General features: G+C 33.6%; 2 protein-coding genes across 2 annotated transcripts in view; one reads left to right on the forward strand and one right to left on the reverse strand.

Annotated features, from left to right (window-relative positions):
* Positions 1 to 4,206, forward strand: part of garz (Sec7 domain-containing protein garz) — a 49,923-nt gene extending 45,717 nt beyond the window's left edge. Inside the window, exon 9 of the mRNA XM_072526316.1 lies at positions 2,855 to 4,206. Within this exon, the coding sequence (XP_072382417.1) occupies positions 2,855 to 3,990 (1,136 nt within the window). The 3' untranslated portion in view covers positions 3,991 to 4,206. The remainder of the gene's footprint in view (positions 1 to 2,854) is intronic.
* An 8,141-nt stretch (positions 4,207 to 12,347) lies between these two features.
* LOC140437066 (cilia- and flagella-associated protein 100) overlaps positions 12,348 to 26,483 on the reverse strand; it is a 56,619-nt gene continuing 42,483 nt past the window's right edge. The window contains exons 6-9 of the mRNA XM_072526317.1: positions 23,401 to 23,587; positions 14,961 to 15,183; positions 14,426 to 14,591; positions 12,348 to 12,688 (exon numbers count right to left, since the gene is read on the reverse strand). Of these exons, the coding sequence (XP_072382418.1) occupies positions 12,399 to 12,688; positions 14,426 to 14,591; positions 14,961 to 15,183; positions 23,401 to 23,587 (866 nt within the window). The 3' untranslated portion in view covers positions 12,348 to 12,398. The remainder of the gene's footprint in view (positions 12,689 to 14,425; positions 14,592 to 14,960; positions 15,184 to 23,400; positions 23,588 to 26,483) is intronic.

The raw sequence follows: 26,483 nt of genomic DNA on the forward strand, positions 1-26,483 counted from the left end.
TATACATAGTCCAAACTTTTTCAATATTGTTTCAATTTTTTTGAATATTCTTATGAGGTCTGATTTTGATCACACAATCAATGCAATATCGTCGTATAATCGCAAAAGCGATAACTTGTAGTCTGTTATAGTACATTATATCCTCTGTCATCTATACCACTTTTTCGTAGGATAGCTTCTAGGATAAGGCTAAAGAAAGTTGTGGACAGTGGATCTTCTTGTCTTGGTCCCTTCCTTACCGTAAAAAGTCTCTGATGACCTTCCTTTCAGAATCACTTTATTTAATGTTTTTAAGGCCATTTCCACTAACTTTAATAAGTTTGGTAGGCAGTTTTTAACAGATCCATCGCTTCGTATAGTTTTTCTCTACCGATTAAGTCTTATGCCTGCTTAAAGTCTATAAACAGAATGTACAAACCTAGATTTTGTTCGTAGCTGTTTTACAATATTTGTTTCACCCTAAAAATCTGATCAATTGTAGATCTGCCTCTTCCAAACCTTCCCCGGTATTCAACTATTACTTATGCCTTCTTTACTTCTGCAGAATCATGTCGATTTCCGGGACCCGTAGCTTTATGGGACTTTTACTTTTTGGTAAAAATTCTTAATCTCTTTGTTTATCACATGATTTTTCATATCTTGTAACTTCATTTCCCAGTATTCTCGTTTCTGCAGTGTAAGTTTTTTTTTCTGTGCTGCTTCATAACTCGTTTATGTTGTATTCATTTTTATTTTATATTTTTTATGTCATACTAGTTTATTATTGTGTTTTTATTGCTAGTCACCAACTACGTAATAGTGTACTAAAGTACACTAAAAAGATACAAACAAAAAAGATAACTTATTAGAAGCATCTTTATTTAACAACATTTCAAAACATTATTTAGAATTCACAGAAAACTGGCAAATCTGAAAGGATCCGGTGATATTTAGATTACATTAGGATCTCAAAAATATCTTGCATTTTCACGGTTTTAGTTTGACACGTTTGACAGGATTTCCGTAGCGTAGCAACATAACACGGACGATAGAACGTCTACTAGTAAATATATTGTCAAAATGAAATGGAATTTTCGGATTTTTTAGAACATATTTATTTTTAGATGCAATAACGAACTAGTATGACATAAAAGTTTGTATGCACCGAGGGTATTAATAGATATATATGCCCTCGGGCGACCTACAAACCCTCGGGCCAGAGGCCCTCTGGTTTGTAACATCGTCGCCCTCTGGGCATAAACATCTATTTAATACCCTTGGTACATAAATAACTATTTCTGCCTTTTAAAACCCTTTTACATTCTGTTTCGAGCCGATCTTTACTGTTTGCTTTGTTTATTTTTCCTACTATTTTTTTCTGTTGCTTCCGTTGTTATCTTCTCTATTTGTGTCTATTCTTGATCAATATCTTAATTTAGAAATGGGTCTTCTAATCTTTTTGTTATTTCCCATTTAACTGGTTTTTGATGTTTTCATCCTTTAACTTTTTTACATTAAAACGCTTGGTTGTATTTACTTTTGCTTAGATTCCTTTCGAATTTCTTGTTTTATAGTCGCTACTACCATAAAATAGTCCGTGTTGCTGTCTACGACTACCTATAGGTCTTCAAACTACCGTCCGATCAGTCTTCTCTCCAAGATATTCGAATTACTTATAAAGTTACTAACAAGACAGTTAACTCTCAAACTAGGGATCCACAACACAAAAAAGATCATACTAGGTAAAGGGAAATACGAGTAAAGTTCTGAGAGTTACTCTACAATTCTCCATTTTCCACGGTTGTTACAGACTAATTAGAATAATCTTTAACTCTATGCTAAGCGTGCATTAGATTTCTTCGCGATGAAAAGTTATAGGAATTATATTGGATAGATACGGTTAATATTGAATTGACATATGTCCACAAATTACCCTTGACAGGCATGCTTTAGCCCAAAAGATGATATCTAGGCGTCAATCTTGATAACTCTAGCTAGACCAAATACAAATGGAAACAGATGCAACTATTTCAACATTCATTAACATACTAAGCAAGAACAGCTCATTGCAATCTCTTCCTTCCTCGTACATTAGGCGATATCCTTTTGTTTCAGTCACTTGGTCTTTGCCTCAAAATTGTCGTTTATGGTCCTCCATCAAGAACTCCTTTGCCCTTGATAAAAGCTATCAATTTTCTTGTGGGTAATTTAACAATTTCTCCTAGCACTTTACGTGCTTTGCCGGTGTATATGCCTCATGTCACTAAGGATTTTACATTAAAAAAGTCACGAATAGCAAATTGTTCTCATTTTCGCATTTCTTGTATCATAGTTCATTCACCGTACCGTAGAGTACGTAGAGTATGTTTAGAGTTGTTTCCTCAGTTGACCTTAGTGTCCAGACATCACTTCTGTGACCGTCTTCAGCTCTCGTTTGAAGGTCTATTAAAATATACGAAAGCCACCTGTCAATGTTGCGATTTTCTTCATATTGTTTTGGCCCCCTTCACATTTAAATCTCCTTTTTGGCTTCATTTGTTCATATCACTCTTCTCCTGTCACTTTTGCCGCAGCGAGTCTGCTAGTTCATACCGTTGGACTCCATGGCCCGGCACCCATACTAGAGCCACCATTCCAGTCAGTTTGTGTATTGTTCAACGGTAATTTCAAGCTGTATAAATCTGTTGTTAACCACACCTACCTAAAAATTGAAGAACGATTTCCGACTTGGAAATCGTTCTCTTCTATCGTTTCTTTTCTAAACACTAGCTATTTCCCAGTGTTTTGTTTATAGGGCATTTAATGATGCTCTAATAGTTTTAACTAAACAATAGACATATCCGTACGTTAAATATAAACGAAATTTCAATTCCAGGTGGATGGATTTTGGTCGGCAACGAAGGTGAGATTCAACCCGTTATGGGCCGCACCGTTCCTCCAACCCAATACGGCCTAGCTTTAGAGAAGAACCTTGGAAGCCATGACCCCAGAAGTATGATGAAGTGCTGCGAAAGTCTCGCGTTTCTAGTAAGAGATGTCGCCCACATTACTCCTTACAATTTTGACGTTTGTGTTCATTGTATAAGGACTTTTGTAGAAGCTAGCTTACACGGTTCTAATTTCAAAAGGTTGAGAGATTCTAGGTCTAGGAAGAAAACTTTGGATAGGTCTAGAACTAGAAAAAGTCCGACGAGTAGTCCCGATGAGGAAGATAGTGACGACGAAAACATTCCAAGTGGTTATCACCAAATATCAATACAGTTATTAGATTTAATGCATACTTTACATACGCGAACGGCTCAGATATTCAAATGGTGGGCTGAAGAAGGTGGGGAAATATCGCAAGAAACTTCTCTTTGGACGCAAGGCTGGTGCCCTCTTCTGCAAGGTATAGCAAGACTGTGCTGTGATACGAGAAGGCCTGTAAGGATGAGTGCTATAACGTACCTGCAGAGAGCACTGTTAGTCCATGATTTACAAACTTTGAGTGGGACAGAATGGGAACAATGTTTTCAAAGAGTATTATTTCCTTTACTTAGTTACCTGTTACAGTCAATAAGTCCTAAAGATGCCATATCCATGGAAGAAACTAGGATAAGGGTAGCAACTGTGTTGTCTAAAGTGTTTCTACATCATCTGTCTCCTCTATTAGCACTTCCCAGTTTCTTTAATCTATGGTTGGTGGTTTTAGACTTTATGGATAAATATATGCATGCAGATAAAAGTGAACTTCTTTACGAAGCCATTCCAGAAAGTTTAAAAAATATGCTTTTGGTGATGGATTCTGCTAAAGTTTTTGACGGTCCCGATGGAAAGAACATTTTGTGGAATGCCACTTGGGAAAGGATAGGGAAATTTCTACCTAACATGAAAGACGACTTATTTAAGGAAATAGAAGACCAAAATAGAAAAAACGAAGAAGTTAGTAACATAGAGATAATAGTGAATAAAGAAGAGAAAGATGTAAATACAGATAAATTGACTACTAACGATAACCTTATTACGTGTTAGTGTGTAATTGTGAGATATAATGTATTAGGTGTAAATCCTTAGTTGTAATATATCATTTATATATCTCCAAAAGATAATAAGTATATCTAATTTGTACCAATCAAACTGAGAGAATGTTGTATTTTAAAAACGTTATTCCATTTATTGTATATGTTGTATTTATTAAATTTTCTTTTAAAGATGTTTGATTTTCAAATAAAAATATTTTCGTTTTGAGTCGTGCCTTGTTTGAAGATATCACTAGACCATCAAATTTTGCGCAAAGTACAGTAAAAATGGAAGAAACTGTACTCTAACAAATATTGTGAAAAATTTGCAATGTACGGTGGGATTTGTAAATAGTCTTTAGTTAAGTTTTAGTGCAATAATTAGTTGATACATTGTAAGTCATTTGCATATAATTATTAAGTTGCGAATCAAATTGGATCGACTTTCAAATTACATAACCTTAAAATTTCGTATCGATACGAGATGTGTACAGGTGTGTAAGCCGTGGTTATCAGCAACTGGACAGGTCAGCACCTAGAATTTCGGGCCCACTGTCCAAGATAAATATGGAGTCAAATAATGAGTCGATTTACACCCCTATTCAAAGCCAATCTACCATCTTTAAGTCATATTCTACAGAGTTAGCCCAGCAGCAATTTCCAAAAATAGGTCAGGTTATAATTTTTGGTGCAATCGACGAATCTCGTCTACAGGATTCTCTGATCCCTTTAGGAAGCATAATAGGACCCAAAAATATTATTGTTTGTTCCTGTTTGTCAAATAATAGAATTTGCATATATCTATCTAGTAAGCAACTGTTAGAGGATTTTATAAATTCCCACTGCTCAATGCTGGTTCAAGATCAAATTATAAAGGCATGTCGACCTATAACATAAGCTGAGACTTATACTTTCAAGTGTATCTCCCACTATTCCTCATGAATTGTAGTAGTAGTTTGCGATGAATTGAAAAATATCGGTTTAAATATAATTTCACCGATTTCTTTTCTTAAGGATTTTTTTCAGTGACAAGTCTATGTCAGTTCATATGATTTTGTCGTACTACTTAATATAGAATCTTCATTTCTCAGGATAGTCTAATCTGCTTTAAATGCAAAGCTTCAGGATATATATCCTTAGCCAGTGTCTTACAAATCTCAGTAATGTTCCAACTGTAGGCTCACCTACAAATCTCCATAACCAAGAGATTACTGATACTCCTAGTTATAACAACACTTTCAATGAACCTTATTCGTCGACAATACCGTTTTTACAAACTTAGGGAGCAATATCTTCCATCCTATCAGCACCTCTCCCATTAGATAAAATTGCAGAAAACTCTGATAAAGCTGATACATTACCACATTTTTCTGAAACAACTATTTTAGTCAATCTACAAATAAAACTTCAAGCACGACTTCTGTCACTACTTATCATTTTGCTCCAGTACTTCCAAATGTAATAAAACGACAGCATCTAAGTGAAAACTCTGATAAAACTTCTAAATCTTCTAAATTAAAAAATCCGCTCTTATCTAAAGATCCATCTACACGAAAAACTTTTGAAAGTTTTATTTCTAATCATACACCACCTTTCGTTTTAAAATACCACCAATTGTCCTTAATGATTGATAATGTCTTAAAGCTCGCCCGATATTATTAACGTCGTCAAATAATTTACGACTGATATTGTTGGTTTACTGTCTAGCAACCAGCCTAAACGATCTGCAGGCCTTACTAGACCGAGTGTGAACTGTGAGCGTAACATACGGACTGAACCTTAATATTAAGAAAACTAAATTCATGGTTGTCAGCCGTACAATTTTAGATCCCGGGGTACTAATGGCAGGTAGCGAAGAGATCCAGAGAGTCGACAGATTCACTTACCTCGGAACTACCCTCAACGTACAATGGGACTACGCTCAAGAGATTAGATCCAGAATTGAAATGGCACGGTCTACATTTATTAAGTTGATATCCTTGATGTACTGCAGTGATCTCAGTTTGGGAACCAAGATGCGGATAGTGAGGTGCTACGTTCTTCCAGTGTTACTATATGGAGTTGAAGCCTGGACACTGACGCAAGCCACTGAAAAACGAATCGAAGCCTTCGAGATGTGGATATACAGAAGGATACCAAAAATATCTTATGTGGACCATGTCACCAACGTTGAGGTCCTACAGCGCATGACAAAAGAAAAAGAAGTGCTTAATTTAATTAAACAACGTAAGCTTGAGTACCTCGGCCACGTGATGCAGAACGAAGAAAAATATCGAATTCTTCAACTCGTTATGCAGGGTAAAGTATTTGGCAGAAGAGGACCGGGACGCCGTCGTATCTCGTGGTTGAAAAATCTCCGACAATGGTTTGGGATGACCTCAGCGGAGCTGTTTCGCAGAGCAGTCAACAAAACCATGATAGCCTTGATGATCGCCAACATCCGGACCGGATAAGGCACTAAAGAAGAAGATTGTTGGTTTACTCCGTCTTTTAAAATACAGTTGATAGATATACAAATGTTAGATAAACAAAAACAAAATTTACAAAAGTTCAAAAAAACTACTCAATCATTTGGGAAGGATATATCTGATTTAGACAGTGATTTTTCTGTAGACAATTGTTCAATATCCTCCAACTCCGAATCTGTTAACAACATTCAACTCGATTCTTTAATGGAACATTGATGGATTTTTCCATCGTCTCTCTATGTACAGCTTCTTTTATCTGAATATTCTCTAGATATTATTTGTTTACAATAGACAAACTTAAAGATCATTCAATTGTACAATTCTAAACATTTCGCTTGTTTCCGCAAATACCTATTAGGCTATCGCTGTCAGAATCACAACTACTAGTTTAGTGTATATTTGCAATGTTTACCTTCTCTGTGATACCAATAAATTCTAATAGGCTTTGCAGCTTATTAGAGCAATTGCCACGTCCTCGTTCAATTCTAGGCCACTTTAATGCTCACAACATAATGTCGGGTTCAGATCACACATACCTATATCTTGGATCAACTTAATATAAAGGTAGCCCTACAGGATTCAATATTTCAATAGGGCATTTTTCATGCATCGGTTTAACTCTCTGCGATCCAAATTTAGCATATTGCCTCAAATGGGATGTTCAAGCCTATACATATGGCAGTGACCATTTTCCAATCCTTATTAGAAACCATAATTCTTCCTCGTCAGATCCCATATTCATATCTAAGTGGAGAATAAAAAATGCAAATTGGCAAAAATTCTCCGAATATATCGATACTAATATTTCCAGTTTGGAAATAACAGACGATATTAACTCATCTATGGAACAATTTAATCAACTTCTCTTAAACGCTGTCAAAAAATTTATTGGTAATTCTAAGTCTGTTAACGGGCGATGTCCTGTACCGTAGTGGAATAAACGTTGTGCTACAGTAATTCGTGAAAGTAAATAAGCCCTAAACCGATACAAAAAGCATCGGGTGTTTTGCTTGAAAATAAAGTAAAATTTTAAATTGCTAAACTGCTCTGGTGTCCTTAACAAAGTGGAAAAATATCTGGTTTACATACTTCACACAATTTTACGGGTTTAAAAGAAAATAATAATTTCATAACATCGAGCAGTGATATTGCAAACATTTTTGCGAGAATCTATCAAAGCCACTCATCGAAATAATAGTATACCACCCATTTTCTTAAAGCCAAAGAATTATCCAAACAAAACCCCATTCACCCGTTTGAAGTACAAAATTCCTTAAACATCCTATCTTTTTTCAAAAGATAAATTTATATCTTCATAACTTAAGGATTTTAGTTCTGGACCTGGTGATATTCTTTCAGCGTTTCTGAAACATCTCTCTGTTTCTATAACGTATCTCTTAAACATTTGAAAAACCTAAAAAATATGACCCAAAATCATACTGATCCATGTCCCTGACATCGACAGCATGCAAATTACTAAAAATATTGTTAACTCCGGGCTCTTATGGGATTAAAAAATCCAATTTCTTAATCTCCGAGTAAAATGGCTTTAGAAGATCGGTCAACCACAGACAACATTTTAGACTAGACTTGGATTGTGAGATACACGAAGCTCTTGCTACAAACCCAAAATGTTATTTTTTTATTTCGAACGCGCATTTAATAAAGCTTGGAAGTACAACATTTTGAGACAACTTTATAAATGGAATATTCAACCTAGTGGTATCTATTAAAGGCAAAAATATCTCCTTAATGTTCTCAAATATTCACAACTTTTTAGATACTCTGAAAAATTGGTCCCACCTTACAGGTTTTTAATTTTTAATAGAAAAATAAATAAGAGTTTTATTCTCTTCAAGCTCTTTGCCAAAACCCCCAACACTGAGAATGTTTGAGAAACAGCTGGAGTTTAGAGATCATCACAAATTCTTGAGTTTAATCTTTGATTTAAATCTAACGTGGAAAGATAACATCTCACAATTCATCCTTTCCTGGAATAAAAGATTAAATGTATTAAGATCTCTCTGTAACAAAAACTGGGGCTCAGACCAATCCCCTTTACTAGTTCCGTATAAATCTTTATTAAGTTCTAAGCTAGATTATGGAACAATTGCTATATCATTAGATATTATTTATAATAAAAGTCTTAGATTAACAACAGGTTCTTTTCCAACTTCCCCTGTACCCAGCATTTATGTTTTTTTAAAAGAACTACGCTACATCACCGCCACATGTTCCTCGCCCTATCACATGCAGCCTCAGCCACTTATTTCAAAACCAATATATCAAAACACTTTTACAAACATATGTAAACAAATTCCTAGATATTCGCTATACTAAAAAACAGTATTACGAATGTTATTTTGGGATGTTTTTTCCACGGATATTAAATACCCTGAGCCTTGGCTGATTGATTTACCAATATGTGATAAATCTATGGCCTACTTCGATAAAGTACAAATCCAGTACAAACAATTCCCTGATTCGGCACAACTTTGAAGCCCTCTTATAAAAGTAACCCGACCACCATAAAGACTATACAGATGCATCTAAGTCCGAGACGGAGTGGAGGCCTCAATAGTTTTCTCAGAAAACAATCTTCTTTTTCGTCTATCCCCAGTCTGTAGCACATATTCAGCCGGCTCTACGATATATACCGCAGTGGCGCACCTAGAATTTTCCTGTGGGGGTGGGGGTTTGGTTGGGCACCGAATTTTTGACGTGACAACGTCTTAAATTAGGTTGTGGCTCGGAGTCATTTAAGAAAAAGTGTAACGCCCGCTCACGTCTGTTACAGTGAGTCGCCGAACGAGAGAGAGGCCCGCCGGACCGGCGAATGCCTTGCGTCTCTCTCCCACTCAAACATGATCGGTCCGCTGCGCGCGGCACTAGAGAATTAGGCGCGTTGAATCGCTAAAGTTGAAAATCGTTGAAAGTATCGTCAGCTGTGTCTGTAGTGAAAATGTGGAGTGCTTAGATTCGTCATTTACAACAACTACAACAATAAAGGTAAATAATTGTACACTAATATTTCATTATCGTAAACTATGATTGATTGATTAATTGTTAGATTGACACAAAAGTTGAGAAACTGAGTTTATAGGTTATGTCATACTATTGACAAATGTTGATAGTGTTAAGTAAATTATTAGTTTAAATCACTCTGCAATCAATCGTAATTCAGTCGATTGAGAAGAAACAGCGCGTATTGCTAGTCAAACATTTAAAATAACAAATTATAACTTCTAACCTGTCAAAACAGGGCGACCAAACAAACGAACTAAAGCGACCAATCACCACGCGCGGAGTTAGAATTTAACTGTGTTTAGCAAGAATTTCAAATTACAATTTTAGTAAATGTTTTAATTTTCAACTTTACCATTTACATTTACAAATTTTAATTAATTTCAAATTTATTTAGCAAAAATTTGAACTTTCGATCTGAATAAGTGTTTTGATTTTCAAATTGATTCTTTAAAATTAAAAATATTAAAATATATATAATCAGAAGTGAACGTCACATAACATTATCTGTACTTATTATTATTTAATATGTAGGCAAATACATGTGACCATACTTGGTAGACACAATTGGAAATAGTAATTTTTTATAACTGAAAAAAATAAATATATAAAATACTGGTAGCAAACAATAACTTCAATGATCGATATCTCCGCAACTAATTGATATATCGAAAAAATTTTCAAATAAATTTTGTAGAAAATAATAAGATCAATAATATAATATAAAATAAATAATATATAAAATAATATATAAAAATATAATATATAAAATACCTAATAAATCGGTAATGCAATTCTTATTTTCATTCAATTCCTTGTTCCTATTGTGCAATTTAATAATATTCATATCAATAAATATTCTACCGAGAAAAAGACGTTGTCACGTAAAATCTTCGCCCGTAAAACCGACTTTACAGGCAACCGATTTTTTTTATGCTACCTCTATTTTGAGTCCCTAAAATTTGTGAGTAACAGTGTCGAAATAGTGCTTGGGGGGTGGGTTTAACCCCCCAACCCCACCTGGGTGCTCCACTGATATACCGTGCTGTGAAGCTTTTTAACGAGCTTACCTTCACAAAATACCTAATCATAACAGATTTCCTTAGCTCTCAAAACTTTTTAAAACATATTTTTCCGAAACATCCTTTGGAAAAATTACTAAAATACTAGCTGTCCCAAGCTCATCAGTATGGAAGAAGAGTTTAATTTTTGTGAGTATTCTCACACGTCGGAATAACGGGAAACGAAGAAGCTGGAAGGACTGCACGGCAGACACTTTTAAGCAATTATTCGGAGCCTATAGACAAGTGAGTTTCAAGTGACTTAAAAGCTTATTTTAAAAATAAAGTGTTGTGCTTGTGGCGAAATGAGTGGTCTGAAAATAATTATTCTAAGCTAAATAAAATTAAAAATTAACGTTTCTCAGTCGATTCCGTCGTCGCTTAACAGGCGTGAACAAATTGTGCTTGCACGTTTACGTCTAGGACAGACCAAATTAACGCACTCATTTATATTTTGTTCTGTCGCTAATAACCATTTGGCGCATGCGACTTTTTTTCTAATAAAAAAAATATCTTTTTAAAACATAACATACTACTTAACAAAAACAAAAAAACACTTTTTAGAGGTCTTTATGATTTTCACTAAATTTAGTTCCTTTTTTTAATTTGAAATTACTCCTAGCTACAGCGCCAGTTCCATCCCAACGCCCTGGAATATATAAACCCAAACTTATGAAATCGTCATATATCCTAAAACTTTCACAATCATAAAATGCAAATTATATATTGGCTACAATCTGGCAGACACTTACCTGACAATCCTAACCAGCCTAACGTACTTCATTTAATTTTTATCCTATAAAAAACGCCATTTTGAAGGTTTTTATGTGACTTAAAAATTTCTTACTCTATAAATTTCTTAAATTTCTTACTCTATAAATTTCTTACTTTCAAATGCTTCATTTTTTGCTGATAAACGGAAAAAGCGAAAATTTACCGTTTTTTCACTTTAATTTGTTAATAACTAATTAAGTCCAAAAAATTGACTGCAGTGAACATATAGGTTCTTGCTATAGAGGTTCATTCTACTCAAAATAACTGTTGTTTGCCTGGCCGGACGAGTGTTACAAAAAAAGCTTATTTTCTTGGGCTAAAAATATAAACTCATTGGTTCCCTTGACGATTTTCTCGCTCGCCGTACTTTTTCTAACCGAGTCAAACAATCGTCGCTAAAGTTAACAACAGAATTTGAAGAATCTATCATTGCAAGTGGTAATAGTAGAACAGTGTAGATTTAACAGTGATTCGATAAATAGATACCAAAGGGCAGTAAAGTTTTAAACGGGAATCGTATTATAGCACCCCATTTTCGCTATTTTATAATAAAATAACGAAAATTGGATAGGATATAACAACCGAATTTTTGACACGTTACAAGCCACTGCCCTGTGTGGTTCAACACATTCCGAACACGTTAACACCACAGGTCCAGATAGAAACACAACCTTGTTATATCAACCTTATATATCATCCCTATTACATACCTCTATAACCCCCCAAGCCAAACTATCCTCGCAAAGTTCTTAGTTGCATTCCATGAATTGCAACAATGAAGAGAGAACGGAAACAACGTATGCTAAAAGGCAATGGCAAACAGCCAGAACTCGGAAGAAATAAAGTTCAGAAAATCCAATAACGAAGAGACCTTGGAAACCGAAAGGTAAGAAGAATCAGGAGTGAAAAAGACAGGAAGCTCCTACAATTTTTTCTTGTAGTTTTCTGGCGTAAAAATGATGTTTTTCCAAATCGAGAATAGTTTGTGCAGTCATATTTTGCTACCCATTGTATTACTAAAAATTATAAAATAAATATCAGTATATTGTATATTTCTTTAATGTATTGAATCCATCCATATAAATAACATATATTTAAGTATTGGTCATAATAACTTTTTCCAAAAACTCAATACCATTCATGCGTGTAACATACTTTGCCCGACCTGTAGGTCTTACAGTTACTTTTTCATTTTCCGTAACTTGTGGATGAACACCATGTTTTCCACTTCTCGATCGATCAATTCCATATTTTTGGGGATCATCGGTGTACTTACAGAAGTCCGTGAAGTATTCTAAGTACTCTTCTTCCTCTTCAGTAAGATCTCTGGGTGGCGGTGTTATCTTCACTGGTGGGTCAACAACTTGAGATCGATTTCTAGGTTCTAAAAACATATGTTTGTATACATAAAAACAATTTGTATCGTTAAATTCAAATTAAGTGCCAATTAATTGCTAAGAAGCATTTCGTAACGCAGGTAATATAATTACAAAAACAGTTTTATCATTGGCGTTAAAGTTTTTAAATATTCATATACATTGTTATAATATGATTAATATTAAATAACTGTTTTCCGAGACACCATTGGTCACTCAAAGTGTAATATCTATTCTAGGATTTTCCCACCACTCAATATTAATTTAATTGCTTTAAAAATATTTTCATTAAAGAAAAGGCATTTAATCTGCAATTTATATACACTTGGTCAAAACTAGGAATGAAGTACCTAAGCTCTGATGTCACAATGGGCGGAGCTTAGAAAATCTATGTGCCTTTGCCCCATAAGAAATTGGTTTTTTAATTGTTTCAAGAATAAATAAGGACTTTTGGTTATGAACATTTATTCTGTGCGATTGGTATTATTTGTTGTTCGTGAATTTGTGAGGTAATAATATCAAAGTATTAAGATATTCACTACCAATGTTCCTGTTTTAAGGTTATGTTATTGTTATTCTACGTCATTGTATTGATTATAGCTTTAATTATTTTTTACTGCATTTCAAGGTATTTTGTTGTTGTTTTTATCGAGTTGATTTGATCTTTTTTAGTTTCTAGTGATTTTATTGCGTAAAAGATTCGTTTCCTCGCAGTTTAAATAGTTAATATTAGTTTTATTGTCATTATTGAAAAATTCAGTAGTATTGGATATCTTTAACACATGTTTACTAGCCATTATATGCCCAGATCTAAAAAATACTAAACTCAAAAACGATTATAACATTCAAAAAACATTTTTTTAAACACTCACTATGGTAATTTCATAGAAAGGTTTTCACAGAATGTTATATTACAATTAAAGGTCCTTATTCACTACTTAAACCACGAGAAAATTAATATCTTTAGTCTTTTACAGGATAAAATCTCTGACAACGAAAAACGCCAGTATTGCCCCTCAAGCGTTGACTACTGATTTTAACCGTCTCGGAATGCTCTAAATTAACTCTTGAATATATGCTTGCGGATTTGCATTCCATTCTTTTTGAGCTGCAATCCTCAGCTCTCCGAGTGTCATAAGGACAGAAATTCTTTTTTGAATGCGAGGTTTTAAAGTGTCGAGTGCGAAAGGTAAGCTTTTACTATTCTAGCGACACGAGGACATGCATTATCGTGGAGTAGCATGAAATAAATGGCAAAACATGATCTTCTAAAATCTTTTTAAAGTACATATTAGCTCTCATTCGTCCAATCATCTTCACAAGTTCGATATGTAATTCCCAAGGAATATCGCCCCAAAGCATTATGCCACCACCACCAAAACTAACCAGGTGTATGAAGTTACAACTGGCACACTCTTCGTCAACTCTGCTGTATACGAAGTTTCCTCCATCTGGCTTCTAAAATTTAATTCTGGTCTCATCTGTAAACAAAACATTTTTCCACTGCATGAATTAACGTAATCTTTGGCAAATTCTAATCGACACCTTTTGTCGTTTTGAGAGCCGTGGAACTTTAGCAGGGTGTCTTGGTTTTAGGTTAGCATCTTCGTCGGATTGTTTTAATATTAAAATTAACCTATCTTGCATTTAACAATTAATTTTTAAGATGCGTAGATGTCAATGAACGATTTCATAAGCTCTTAATAATTAAAAATCGGGCGTTTGCGATTTTAATTTATACTTACCTTTTCCTGGACCACGTTGGTATGGAGGAGCATAAGCCTTACTGAGTTGTTTTGTAAGTGTATTTAGTTCAGTATATTGTTTAGCTGCTTTTTCCGCTAGTTTCATAACCTTCATTTGCTCATTGTAACATGTACCCTCAAGCAAAGCAACTTGTTCCGCCGGTACCTAAATCAAAAAGGAGTATTATACAGAGCGTTAATATACAATATAATATACAATATTATATAATAATATACTATATATAATAATATACAATAATATACAGGGCGTTATATTTAAAATAAAGAAGTTTTAGTCGACTTCCGGTATAATTGAAAGAGGTAGGAGACCGACCAAAAATATTTTAGAATAATTCGGCATATGTAAAATCCCTGGTCCTAAATTTTTAGATATAAAACATTTTAAGTTCCTCTAAGACGTGGAATTTCAACTTCCAAAGAATCATCTGTATAATTCGAGTAAAACCATGACCATAAAAATACAAACATTTGCTAAATTTGTGAATATATTTAACTGTATTTAAATAATACTCACCAGATCAAAACTAAGTACTTCATATCTGTACTTTTCTTCTATATATTTCATCATTTCCAACATGCTATTATTTGCATCGTTAGGCCCAATCCGTGTTTCATATACATCTTCTACAAAAACGTGTAAATTCAGTACATCTTCACCCATAATCAGTTTTTTAAAATCTTTGCTTATTAACGATTGGGCCAAGTTTTCCAGTTCTTTTGCACGATTTTCTTCCCATCTGGAAATACAATTAAATCAATAGACGTACTTAACTTTAATCAATCGTTGCATTTTCATCAACATATCTCGTGGCAGTCGTGGCTCTTCTCAAATTTGATTTATGACTGTCCGAAACGTGTAATATCAGAGTTTAAAACAATCTATGACACTCAGCATTTGCACAACTTAATATCTCCGAAGAATTTTAGATTTTTCCTACACCTATAATATTTTAAATTAACGTTAATTATATCAGCTTATTCTACTCTTTTTATATTTAAATTGCTACTTCATTATTTTCTGTGCCATTATCACTATACAGAGTACGCTTCCCTAGTTTCTCCATAAGTTTCTATCTTCTGTCATACCAATATCAATCGCATTTATCGACACATCCTGTGTCAGCATCTCCCCCAGTCTTTCTCCCAGTTGGTCTTTCTCTCCTACTCCTCCCAGGAACTTACACCAAGCTCCAAGGAATGTTACACTGAGGTTTCTTACATATTTATCCTAATACTAGGGTTTACTTCTTTATACATATCTTCTTCTTTGTTATTAAGCGCGCTGCACAGAACCTCTCGAGGAACTCTATTACATGCTTTCTCAATAAAAAGAAATATCATACAATATGTTTCTATACCTTGCATAAATCTAAACTGATTTTTAGATCTGGGGTGTTTTCATGTATATGTCTATTAATTACTGTTCTCATGGTGTGACTAATGCATTGCTTTGTTATTCGTCTAGCATTTCTCCTGCTCCAAAATTCCATTAAACAAACACGTTAGCCAACTAACTCTCCTAAACTTATCCTCACTTCCTCAGGGATATCAATTGATCTAACTGATTTACTGTTCTTTATTTTTTAAAGTGCTTGAGCAACTTCCTCCTTTGTTATTTTGATGACTATTTATGTTACTACCTTCGTTAGTTACAATGATTTTCTGTCAAATTCTTCGTTTATTATATTGTTTTGAAAGTATTTTTTCCATCAGTCCAAGACTGATAAAATTTAACATATCTATCCACAGTCAAAAAATAAAGATACTAGGAGTTAACGGAGGGAACAATCAATTCACCATTACCATAAAAGATGAATTATACCAACAATTAAATAACAAAATTGTAAACATTAGAACCAGTAGAAAAAATGTGTACTAAGAGATTTAAACTCAAGAATTGGTAAGAAAACACAAAAGAAAAAAGACCAGCGGACAGTACGCGAAAGATACTACAAACGACAACTTCCTACGATTTATAAACATAGGTGAACAAAATAACCCAAAGAGACTAAGAAAAAAAGAGGGCCCAAATGGACAGTAGACTGCAGCATTATAGGAAAAAAATCCCGGCTGCTGATAGTACGCGATGTTAAATAATGCAGAGGCCCAAGCTGCTGGAGTGACCATTACTTTCTAAGGCATACAATAAGTTACACACCAAGAAAATTAATGGGAATAAAATATACGGAACAAAACGAAATGAAGCTGGAACTGGAAAAGCAACACAAAACTGTAAAAATACTGTACAAAAATAGAGTTAGACGACAAACTAAACAACAGAAACCACTTTAATGTGATCGAAGAGCAATAAAAACATATAAAGGATTCCACAAGGAAACTAAGTTCCTGTAGCTGGCCGTATACCATGTATCACAAAAAATTTATTTAAAAATCCTTAGGTATATAATTAATTATATACCTTTTATAAAGGATTAAATAAATTTTTTATATAAAGGATTGTATGGATTGTATTCATGCAGCAGCATATAAAACAATCGGACTATACGAGGCAGACAAAAAATATGAATGACATGGTCGCAAAGTAGCTCAAGCAAGAATCAATAAAAAAAAGACATCATCAATAACAACAGAAAAATGGTACAATCCTTCCAACATCTACTAACTGAAACGACAGACATATTTTTAGATACTGATATCATAGACACTAAAGTACGGATAATGGCATTCCCCATAAGAATACAGGAATTAGAAATGATAGAAATTTGCAAGAAGGTGAAGAACGGAAAAGCCCTTAGCTCTAATAAAATACTTTTCGAGCTAATAAAAAAATTTCTAGAATTGAGCAATATTACCATAAACATTATAATGATAATTAAAGAATATAATAATACACAGACTCGAGAAAAAATAAGGGATAAACTCTCAGAAAACATCAAGTTAACCAAAGGTTTAAAACTGGGTTATTGTATGTCACCAACGCTTTTTAAAATATACATATCTTGAACAGGCAGAGAGGGTATGAAAAAGGAAATGTGAATAAATGGGCATTCTACTAAACAGCAATACAACCCTTTAGCACAGAATACACCATCCAACAAGAAGCGAAACAAATGGCTTTTTCACAATCCAAATTTCTGTAACAATTCGCCATGTTCTAAATAGTTTATCTGTCAACCTATAAAAACTGAAGTTTGTTTACGTATTGAGAAGTGTTGTTTCGTGTGTGTTTAATAGTAAAAATGAATAATAGGTATAGGCATGGTATAGGTTAGGTATACATATTTTTGTATATACATATACATATTTTAATGCCTTAGAAAAAGTATAATATAATAGTAAAAAAAGAATAATACTGTTATACATATTTTGTATATACATAAACATATTGTAATACCTTAAAAAATCGATAAAAAGTAATAGAAATCGTCTGATTTTCATCTCTATTTTGAAATTAACTCTTAAATTTCGTTTTTATCGGGTTTTTGACGTATCTACAAAAATACTTTTAGTACGTTAATTTGATTGTTAAAATGGTATATTAAATTTTACAAAAAAAATACAATTCATACAAAACAGATTTACTTAAAAAACATTGATTTTAATAATTACTTTGTTTCTCGGTGTAACTAAAACTTTACTACTGTTTTTGAATGACTTCGTCATTACTTTTCTTAGTATACTAAGTAGTTTAACTGTCATTCTCTCCGAAATATCTGTCCTACGAACATCAAAGGTACCGACCAAACTACAGTTCGTCAAAGTTAGCTCTGTCTTTCAGTTTAAACTCTAGCGATGCGAAAAATAAACAGAATGCATTCGGAGTAAAGATAGCAAATGCGTTCGGATTTTAAAATTATTTTATTATGGAACTACGACTGGGGGAGGGTCAATTGAACTCAATAGTTATTGAAATTTAAATAATTAGGAGTAATTATTCCACGTAATATTATGCGATAATAAATTATCGATTTTTATTGTTTTTAAAGATGAAATATATTATAAAAGATTGATATTTAGAAATTTTTATTAATAAAATCATTTCAAATTTTGTTTGTTTGTACAGAAGAATAGATTTAAATTTATTTTATTTCATTACGTTACACACATATAAAATACACGTTTGTAGCAAGTCAAAATAATATATATATATATATATATATATATATATATATATATATATATATATATATATATATATATATATATATATATATATATATATATATAAAATGTGCACTCGTAAGTGAAAGGGATATTTTCGGTCAATTTGGAGATTAAAAAAGAAAAGAGTTGTGCTACTTTATCTTTTTATTGAATACGTTTCGCCCACTGTTCAATGGGCATCATCAGTTCATCTAAAAGAATGGTATTAGCGATACATCTAATATAAAAAACAATTAAGTAAACGATCTTACCTTTAAAAGATCTGTAGCATTAAGATATTAGTATGATGAAGACATATCAAAATTAATTTACTAAATAAAACAGCAAAAACACAGAATGCCGGAAGATTCCCAATTTAAGTAATTTTATATTAATTAGTTTTATAATTTAACTTTTAAAAACATTGATGGATTCTAAAATCTATCAAAAAAAATTAATTGTCAATTTTGAAATGTTATATTAACAACGGCAAGGCTAGGGATCTTGACTGTCATGATCATATCATGCAAAATAAAGTATTTGAAAGTTCGAATGTCAGAACTGACAATCAGATGGTGAGATTGAAGGAAAAGTTTTTTAGATGCCAACATAAATGTTATGATATAATAAAAGAAGTTGAAGAAGAAACCAATAATTTAAAAGTAGAATACGGAAGAATCAATTTTGTAGTATTAGTGCATATATATATATATATATATATATATATATATATATATATATATATATATATATATATATATATATATATAAACATAATTTAACAACTTGAAAACTAAACTTCATCTGACTATGGTAATCACGTTTTTAAATTTGATTTAAATTTTAAGTAGGAATTTTTTATGAACCCCATTTCTCCTCCTGCATGAACTATTATTAACCTCTGTCCTTTAGAGATAGGCTTACGCAAACGATCGTGAATGTGTGACAAGAGTGGATGTATGTTTCGTCCATGTATTCTATAGGACGATTTTAGTTTCTGTACCTCTTAATACTTTGCAAAAAAGCTATCATTTTTTGTTGGATATCAGGTTTTTCCATAAGCAATTTTTCTTTGTCTGAGTTTTTCGCCAACGGAAACCAATTTTATGTAATACTCTTCGTAAACTTTCATACGATCCTGTGTAATTAATTTCATTGACAAATTTTCTGTGTATGCCTCTCAACGTAGGAACTTTTTTTTCGTGGACGAGAAAATTTATTACAAATCTCCGAAGAATTTCCTTATCCATATTATCCAACTTAGTTTTCTTCGCACTTTTTTGTCTTTTAATATTAGGTGTATGAAACGAATCACTTTCACCATCTTCAACTGATCTCGTTTCCTTTGAAATTTGCTTTACAGAACCAACACTAACACCCGTTGCGCGCGAAACACGTTCTTGAATTTTCGTTAGTTCTAGGATATTTAGCCTCCGCTTCTCATTTCATAAAATATATCACATTTGCTATAATTTCACGAGATTGACCACTCAAAACTTTACGATGAACTTTTGATTTAAATTCCATTGTAACGGAACCGGATTAATAAGTCCTACACCAGTGTAATTGATATGCGTCTGATCTGTTTGCTTCTGCTAACAAAATGGAACTGATATTCGGGCTACTGACGGATCCTCCCCTCCAAATTTATATTCTTGTCAAAACCACTCAAAACTCAGAGACATTGCAATTCTTGACGAGCTGTACGTTACGTTAACTAAACACATCTAATCTTGAGGAAACACCATAATACGGAGCATTATAACTCATGACAGTGAAATCTGGCAAATAAAATCTAAAATAGAGCACATTCTAAAAGCCATAAAAATATAATTTGACGTAGATCCTCAGAGAGTCTGTTAAATTGGGACGCAGAAAACGTAAACGACCAAGAAGAAACTGGAGAGAAGACGTAAAGAGTTTTGATGGTTTCCAGGCAACGAATAACGACAACCACGGAGGAAGCAACACCTACTTGAGCGAAGGATTGCCAGTTTAAAACAAGTATTAAAGGTTAATGCGAGTGAATAGTAAAAAGGTAAAAAATATTGGCATATCTCGCAACAAGAAATAAAGGCAACCGTGGTATTTAATATGGTAAGCAACCGTAAATACGTATTTCTTACTATTTGGAAGGATCACTACAGCAACAATGCGGCAAATTTGTGGCAATAGTGTTAGAAGCTCTGATGATTTCTAGGGTAACAACTAACGACAACCACGAAAGAGGCTGCAGATTTTTTTCCTTGTTGCGAGATATGCCAATATTTTTTTACCCTTTTTACTATTCACTCGCATTAACCGTCACTCTTGTTTTAAACGTTTTATACGTTTGGCATTCCTTTGCTCAGGTAGCTGTAGCTTTCCCGTGGTTGTCGTTAGTTGTTGCTTTGTAAATCATCAGGGTCTTCTAACACTATTGCTACAGATTGGTCGCATTGCTCCTGGAATGATCCCTTTCAAGTTAATGTTCGCTTACTCTAACTTGGCTGCACCGTACTGATGACGACCAAATAGCCAGAAATACGTATTTACGGTTGCAGCTCACCTTAGATTTGATTTTGCTCTTTTACATATTGCACGAATAGGTTTACCAACACGGGAATTGATGTTTTGCCATAACTAGTCTTGAAGCTAGACTAGATTCGAGCAAGAATTACAGATTACGTAATATTCAAAATAAGTTTCGTTTCTGGGAACTGTTAATACAAAACAAGGATAATTTATACAACAAAAATTTTGTTGTATAAATTAATAATATAAAATATTTTTTGATACTACCAAGTTGTTATTTTTTATCTTAACAAATTACAGAAAACTATAATTTAATTTATAACTGCGTGCATTTATGTGTTATATCTATAATATATACTTTTGTTTAAGGTCAGTGAAATGCGAAGTATTATTGTCATTTGACCCATTATTGGAAACGGCAGTTATCCTTTCTTCTTGCGGTATCTATCCGTTTCGAATTTTGGCGACTCTCATGGCAATTTTGTCTTGGTCTACAGCTGCTAGAAACAGGCCTGCAGTCGACATATTACACCAAGTTCTTAGGTTATGGAGCCAGGAGCTAGGTCGTTTTCCAGGGTCTCTCTTACCAAAACCTTTACCTTCAACAACTAATTAAAGTAAACCATACCATTATTATTTCTCATAATGTAACCAATGTATTTCAATTTGTACATTCTACGGAGAACTTCATAATTCGTCACTTGATCAACCTACGAGATCCGCAGTATCCGTCTGTAGCACTAGATCTCGAAAGTCAGCACTGTTTGTGAAAGGATGTGGTATTTATTTTCATATTTTACATTCAATATTTTGTTTGATTCAATGGCATATTCTAACGACTTTGGTTTAAAATATATTGTTTTTTGTATCCTGTTATTTCGTAAAATCTTGTAAAATTGTTAAATTGGCTTAAACACACAGAGAATTTGACTTTCTCTTTTGTTATTTTGTGTCACAAATTTAGAAACTGACATAAAGTATCATATTACCGTGACAATTAACTTACATTATCGCCATTCAAAATCGCAATACAATAGGGTGATTTATTGGTATACCCTCTTGCTACCAACCACCTCGAAACGTGGCCAGAGGGTGGTTTCTGACGATCTCAAGACGATACTTCGACTTCACCGAAACCGCGAAAACCACACGGGATGTCTTTCCTTGTGTGCCTCGAATGGCATCGTGATGCACCGCGACCAATTCTTCTGCCTGCTATGAATACATCAATATTTCAAAAGCTGGTATTGTGTTTTCACTAATAATCATGTATTTAGTCTTTTTGATATTTAAGTTCAGACCGTATAGTTTGGCTTACTTATTTTATACGAGACACCGCATATCTAATGTTGTTTAGTATTTCTAGAGTATCTTTTCCATTCCCTAGATTATCTTGTCTACGTCTTCTACGTCTTTTCTATCCTTCTTTTGAAAATTTCTATATATTAAGACGAAGAGGGGGTAAAATATATCCCTGTCATACTATGCGTTAAATTGATAGACGATCTATTTCACTAGCCATCAATTCTAATTTTTCACTTTTTGATTATAGTATATGCTTTTAATAATTCTAAGATCTTTATCTTCTATATCAACCTCTTTTTTTATCGAGATCAGTTTATCATATTTTATTTTGTCTAAAGCCTTTTGTTAGTCTATAAAACAGATTAACACACGACAGTGGTAAATAGATTTTCCCGTGTACACAAGACAAGACGTTACAAAATAAAAATTGTGTGAGTGATACATGCTCATCAAACTTTTTATAAATCCTACTATAAGTTACTTTAAGAAAGGTCTTTAGTAGGTGGTTTATAAGACATTTAATTCTGTTGTAGTCACATTTATTTGCTTTGTATGTTTTTGGCAACCTTATGAATGTTGATTTAATCTAGCTTTGAGGAATTGTCCCTGTATTATAATAGATGTTAAATATTAATGTAAATCACTTTCTTCCTTAATAGTAATAGAATTTATTTTATAAATTATGAGTGAAAATTATCGAGATCTTTCGCTTAGCCACCTTTAGTTCTACGTATCGCATTTTTACTTTATCAAGTGTAAGTGAAGGACATGTTTTACCATCGATGACATCATTGGAGTTGTAGCACCCATAAATAAAGGTTTTTCTACGTATGTATTTTCTCCAGGTGCCTATTTTCTCTTCTATTCTCTCCTCTATTTGAATTATGTTTCTAATAGATTTATTAAGTAAATATTAATTTTTTCTACTTTTAAAACAACAAAAATGTTAAAACTAACATTTTTATATCTAAAAAAAGAAACAAACAAAAAAAGTAAATAAGAACGTAGATAACAACTACACTGTTGCTTACTCTATGCCACTTGTTAAGTCCGAAATACTTTGTTCCAACTCTGATATCTGCATGTCAAATAAGTTATTGGCAAATCTCATGCCATCTTTTATATTTGCCAATGGCACTGCCAATTCTTCAGCATGTAGCAAGTAATTTAAGTTCTGAACTTCCATAAACCGGAATACGTCGATCAGTTGCTCTGGATCTAAAAATATAATATACTTCTGGATTACCTATATCGGCTTGTATTATATATCGACTTACTTAAAAAAATTATATGTTATACTGAATAGAAAGTCTACTTTCTTACAGTAATTTGAGTATTATATTTTAAGACGGGAAAATTAGCCTAATATAATGTACTCGGGTAAAATGACAATAGAGACCGGACTAGATAACATTACGAATAAAGTCCTGAACAACTTGTCAGAAAAAGTGATAAGATATTTAACAAACTTAATAAACAACAACTCAAGATTAAGACATTTTCTTGACAGCTTGACAGCTGGAAAGAAGCTCATGTAATCATCGTAGGAAATCCAAGGAAAAAATATTTCCTCAAAATTATCGCCCAATGAGCTTATTACCAGAAATAAAAAAAATTGCAGGGCGGATTATACTAGATAGACTAAAAGAGAAATCATACGCAATTGAAATAATACCCGAAGCTCAATTCGGATTTAGATCCGAACATTTGTGCGAACTTCAGGTACGGCATTTAGCAGAATACATCACGAAAGGATTCAATGAAAAGAAATATACAGCAGTCGTCTTTTTCGATGCCAGTAAAGCATTTGACAGAGTCGGGAATGGAGATCAGAAATCGGGATCATGGAGGCTAGAGTACCAAGTTGTCGGTATATCTATACATCATATTATATACGAATCAAACCCAGATCGTTGCTTATTTTGTATTCAGATGACAGCGATAGTAGCTAATAGGATAGACCCAGATCTAGCAACGAGATACTTGCAAAGGGCACTCAACCGATGTCCAGAATGGCATGTACCGTGAAAGATATCTGCCAAACCTGACAAAACACAGACCATCATGTACCAAAAAAGAAGAGGCAGACAAAATGGGGTACTATCCCTATTCTATACCCCAATGGAATGATCAAATCAAGCCAAATACCTAGACATAACCTTGTACAAAAATCTGACCTTCACATAACACTTGAAACAAACGGTCAATAAAGCTAAAATACTCAGGAGTGAAGTCTAATCGCTAATAGGCCAGAAGAGTAAACTGAGAATTAAAACAAAGATTAGTATAGCAAATTGTATAATTTTGCCAACTCCAACATACGCCTCAGCTGTATGGGGACATACGTGCAAAACCAACAAGAAAAAGATACAAACCGCCCAGAACCACACGACCAGAGAAGCTCTAAATATACCTAGATACGTCCCACGTTAAGGTTCTTATTTAGGTATTCACAACAAAAGAGGATCATGAGAACGATGAAAAAAAAGAAAATCTCAGGAACATCTGAGCAGAAGATTAAGGGTTCAGACAACAGTTAGCTGGATTTATAGAACATCCAGAGGAATAATGAAGACATTGCTCCAAAATAAAATACATCACCCTATTTTATATTTTGTTTCTTTTATTTAGTTATTTTATTATTCTTACTAACTATTTACACTCTAAAAAAAAACAAATAAAAGCAATATATATATATATATATATATATATATATATATATATATATATATATATATCCTCTAAAATAACAGCTGATATGGTAGATGAAAAAGGGGGATTAAAAGCCAAGTCTACTCTGTTCAACAGTTCATTATATTTCGCCAATTTTCATTGGAATCATCAGATGAGAGCTACAATTATTTAAAACATGGTAAAATACAATTTAATAATTGTCTGTTATTAAATTGTATTTTAAATAATTGTAGCGCTGATCTGATGATGCCAATGAAAATTGGCGAAATATAATGAATGTTCGGATAAGTTTCCGCGGTCAGATAAATGAAAATTACTGAGTTCTCGGGAAGAACCGCGTTGAGAATTTAAAACTCGACGTTTGGGCACCCATTTTGGAGCCATTATCAAGAGTGATACGGTTCGGTTCGAGTTCGGGGTCTCAATCTGCCTACTCCCCTCACTCGAGACGTACCAGTATCGTGTTCTATATTGCAAGAACTGTCTCTCGGCACTGAGGTCTCAATCTGCCTACTCCTCAGTGTCGAGTGACAACCGGTCTTACCCTGTGTGGCTGCTTTTATACTCGCTGTATGCGCGGGAACGGTATGCGCTGACGTGGTCTGAACTGACGTGGCCTGAGCGGTGTGGGCGGGAGGTCGCTGAAGCAGGGGTCGCCATGTTGCCGGCAATCGTTTCGCGTCATCGCGCGTGTTCAAGCTGTTAGGCCGTTTTTCGATTTCGATAGCTTCACGAATGATTCTCGCTTTTAATGAGCGGATGGGAGCGATGGTTTATATATATATATATATATATATATATATATATATATATATATATATATATATATATATATATATATATATATATGTATATATATATATATATATACAGATGGGGGTGTGTACACTTCTTACTCCTTTCTTACTATTATTATTTCATCATAACATTCTACTAACCATCTTCTGTTACAGCAACCATGCAACAATCACGAACATGTCAGGTAGATGCTAATTTCGGACATACTCACACACAAGCTGCCCTTCAGGCAAAGTGCGTTTTAGGCAAACTGCCCTTTAGGCATAATTCCCTTCAGGTAGATCAAAGGAACCAAATGCAAAATCTGAGCATTGAGGTAACGTACGACAAAGGTGGTCTCGACGGCCAGACCATTCGGGTGCTCAGCTAGCGAGAAGAACAAAATTTATTTTGAGTTTTCGGCGGCTGAGTGACCGAGCACACACAATCCTGACAGAGAGACACCGATTTAGGTCGATGTCTCGCTGACCGGAGTACACATTTTGGGGACACAAGTACCAAGTCTCATGCAATAGTATTGTAAGTTGCTCAGGGAGAAAAGCTTTTCTGTCTACACTTAAAATCGGGTGGCTTAACTACGTAAAGTAAAACAGAGCATGTACCATTACGTCGGGCATCCAAG

The sequence above is a fragment of the Diabrotica undecimpunctata genome, chromosome 3, assembly GCF_040954645.1.
Source record: "Diabrotica undecimpunctata isolate CICGRU chromosome 3, icDiaUnde3, whole genome shotgun sequence".
In the NCBI taxonomy this organism is placed as follows: Eukaryota; Metazoa; Arthropoda; class Insecta; order Coleoptera; family Chrysomelidae; genus Diabrotica; species Diabrotica undecimpunctata.